At 37.4% G+C, this 3,029-nt stretch overlaps 1 protein-coding gene across 1 annotated transcript; it reads left to right on the top strand.

Moving 5' to 3' along the window:
- Nucleotides 1–466: 466 nt before the first annotated feature.
- LOC106449143 (agamous-like MADS-box protein AGL18) lies at nt 467–2,667 on the top strand. Its single transcript, XM_013890946.3, has 9 exons — nt 467–689; nt 852–1,035; nt 1,329–1,440; nt 1,519–1,574; nt 1,665–1,764; nt 1,854–1,895; nt 1,988–2,029; nt 2,115–2,269; nt 2,377–2,667. Exons 1-9 carry the CDS (start codon nt 671–673, stop codon nt 2,465–2,467), a joined length of 801 nt encoding a protein of 266 aa, XP_013746400.2. The 5' UTR covers nt 467–670; the 3' UTR covers nt 2,468–2,667.
- The last annotated feature ends 362 nt before the right edge of the window (nt 2,668–3,029 follow it).

Genomic DNA, 3,029 nt, shown 5'->3' with positions numbered 1-3,029 from the left:
CAAACTAGTAATTAAGGTCAAAAGTTATAAAAATAGCACTTAATGTTTTATCAAAAGTCACAAACTTATGGTTTAGAGTTAAAGAGTGGGGTTTAGGATTTAGGGTTTAGGATTTAGGGTTTAGGGTTTATGGTTTAGAGTTTAGGGTTTAGGGTTTAGAGTTAAAAAATGAGGTTTTGGGGATAAGATTTCAAATTTTGTAAAGATGAACAGAATATATTCTTTTAGGATATCAGTGTTGAATACGACTTATCATGTTGCCAAAAATACAAAATAGGAAAATTTAATTTATTCGTACACTTTATTAAATTTTCTGTTGACTATGACCAAAACAGTTGATATAATATTTTCGTGAAACACGGTCAACTTTTATAAGAAAATAGAAATTACATCTCCTTGTGAATTAATTAAAAAGGTTAACACCGTGATAAAAGCATGAACTAAAAGGCTAACGCAAAAAAAAAAAAGAAAACCCCAGATATTATATGATTTCTATGTATATAAGAAGAATAAAATAAAAAGAAAAGCAGCTAAGCATTAGAGAAGAAAGAAGCCAAACCAAACAAGGCGTTACAAAAGGGGGAAGAAAGTTCCGAAAGAAGGAAGAAGCAAATTAGCAAAGCCACCAAAAATGGAAAACTGCTACTTATAGTAACTCTCATCTTTTTTTATGCAATACCCTAATTTTGGTAATATTTTTTTCTTCCTTCCTTAGCTCCTTCCTCCTCCTTTCCTAATTGTCATATCAAAATCAAAACTCCTTTATACACAAAATCTCTAAAACAAAGGGCTTTAGTATAATCTCTCTATCTCCCTCTCTGTTTTCCCCTGTTTTCGATTGATTGTTTCAGAGATGGGGAGAGGAAGGATAGAGATAAAGAAGATTGAGAATGTGAACAGTCGTCAAGTGACTTTCTCCAAGAGACGTAACGGGCTGATGAAGAAGGCGAACGAGCTTTCGATCCTCTGCGACGCGGAGATCGCTGTCATCGTCTTCTCCAGCACCGGCAAGGTTTACGATTTCTCCAGCGGCAGGTAAAAAAAAAAAGATGAGTCTTTTGTTGATTTTGGGTTCATCTGAGATTCGTAAAAAGGTTAGCTTTATGGGTTTCTGTGTCTAAAGAAAGCGATTTGAAAACAGAGCAAAGCGTCCATATGTCATCTTAGGGTTTTGTTGTTTAAGGACTCGAGATTGTGTCTGTGGATTTGGGTTTGTCTGAGAAAGATCTGAGATTGAGAATGAAGAAGCAATCTTTAGAGGCTTTTGGTGATTTTGGTTGAAACTAATTAAAGGAGAGTTTTTTTGTTTTGTTTCAAATGTGTTCAAGTATGGAGCATATTCTGTCTAGATATGGATACAGTGCTGTTACGGCTGGTCATAGACAAAGAGAAGAACAACAACAGCTTCTACTTTGTTCTTCTCAAGAAAATGGTGATGTGGTATGTGTGTCTATCTATCTATAAGCAGTGATTAGCTTTTGTTAGCCCTTTTACTTACATGGACTTGGGTTGCTGCAGTTGCGGACTGATGAGTCTTTGAGGAGCGAACTTGAGAGACTACAGCTTGCTATTGAGTATGCCTCTGTCTCCCTGGACAAGAAACTTGTGTTTGTGCTTGTGTTAAAGCTTCTGCCTTTTCATTTTTTTTGGTTCATTGTTTATAGGAGACTCAAGGGTAAGGAGCTTGAGGGAATGGGTTTCTCGGATCTTATTTCTCTCGAGAACCAGTTGAATGATAGCTTGCATAGCGTCAAGGATCGAAAGGTGAAGAAGACAAAGATCATTCTTTTTTCAAAAGATTAAAACCGATCTGTGAACCATCTCTGACTTGAAAAGTTTTTGTTTTGATTCAGACACAACTCTTGCTCAACCAGGTAGAAAGATCTAGGTTACAGGTAAAGAACAAAGCTCCTCAAATTGTATCATCATCAGTTCTTAGACTATGTTACATCTCACGATCTGTGTTTCATTTGCTTATGATTACCAGGAGAAGAGAGCTCTGGAAGAGAACCAGCTTCTGCGTAAACAGGTAAAGATTTACTTTAAGTCCTTGACACTAGCTCAGTCTAGTCTTCAACATATCTCCACTGAGTTCAAAGCTAATGTACATTCAGATAGACATGTTGGCGAGAGGTTCATCAGGGCCAAAACCGTTGAGTGAAATACCTCAATTCTCTAGTCCGCAGGCAGAGCCGGAGAGCTCTTCATCCGACGATGATGACGAAAATGACAACGAGGAGCTCCGTTCCGACACTTCCTTGCAGCTGGGGTAAGCTGCAAACAAAAGCCCTACCTTGTGTTACAAGCTTTTTGCTCTTCTGTTCAGATCTCTGAGAATTATATTTAAAAAAACTTGTGTGTTTTGGCTTTTCTTAGGCTGTCTTCAACGGGGTATTTTGCAAAGAGAAAGAAGCCAAAGATCGAACCGCCCTGCGATAACTCTGGAAGTCAAGTGGCGTCTGACTGATTGATATCAATCATTCTTCTAATTATGGCGTTTAGTAGAGGTTTTATTGTGCATTCTCCTTTTGTTTCATGCCTGCTCTTTTGGTGTACATCGTATCAAGTAGAGTTTATGTTTTTAGGTAATCAAAACATTAGTTTCTCTGATAACAGTTTCTATTAGAGCAAGAAACAGAATATATCAAACATGAAGTTGAGAATGAATCAGGAGAAGAACAATTCAAAACGTGTATCCACTTGGATAATCCTTACATCTAAAACAAGAGCATGGTCTATTTGTAAATGTAAATGGTCCTAAACAAGGTTGCTCGACTAGAGATAACCCAAACGTCTGGGACAGCTACATAATGGGGCATGCAATGTGTTCTTGGGCTTTTAAACTAGATTTTTGCTCAGATGTCTCTAGGCCACCGACAAATCTAGACAGCTTGATGATGGCTTAGAAACAGTCTGGACAGCTGCACAGACCCATGCAATAAATAAAATTAATGAAATTTTCTGATTTTTATTGAAAGGAACAAATCACCAGAGGGTTTTCCAAGCGGCCAAAAAGTACCAAGTTGATT

Source organism: Brassica napus, chromosome C4 (assembly GCF_020379485.1).
Source record: "Brassica napus cultivar Da-Ae chromosome C4, Da-Ae, whole genome shotgun sequence".
Lineage (NCBI taxonomy): Eukaryota > Viridiplantae > Streptophyta > Magnoliopsida > Brassicales > Brassicaceae > Brassica > Brassica napus.
The sequence above is the reverse complement of the archived record's forward strand: the minus strand, read 5'-3'. Positions and strand labels throughout refer to the sequence as shown.

Excerpts from the sequence above, each read along its gene's own strand:
- LOC106449143 (XM_013890946.3), top strand. Across the intron at positions 1,575-1,664 it reads AGACTACAGCTTGCTATTGA|GAGACTCAAGGGTAAGGAGC; the intron begins GTATGCCTCTGT and ends CATTGTTTATAG. Across the intron at positions 1,896-1,987 it reads TAGAAAGATCTAGGTTACAG|GAGAAGAGAGCTCTGGAAGA; the intron begins GTAAAGAACAAA and ends TATGATTACCAG.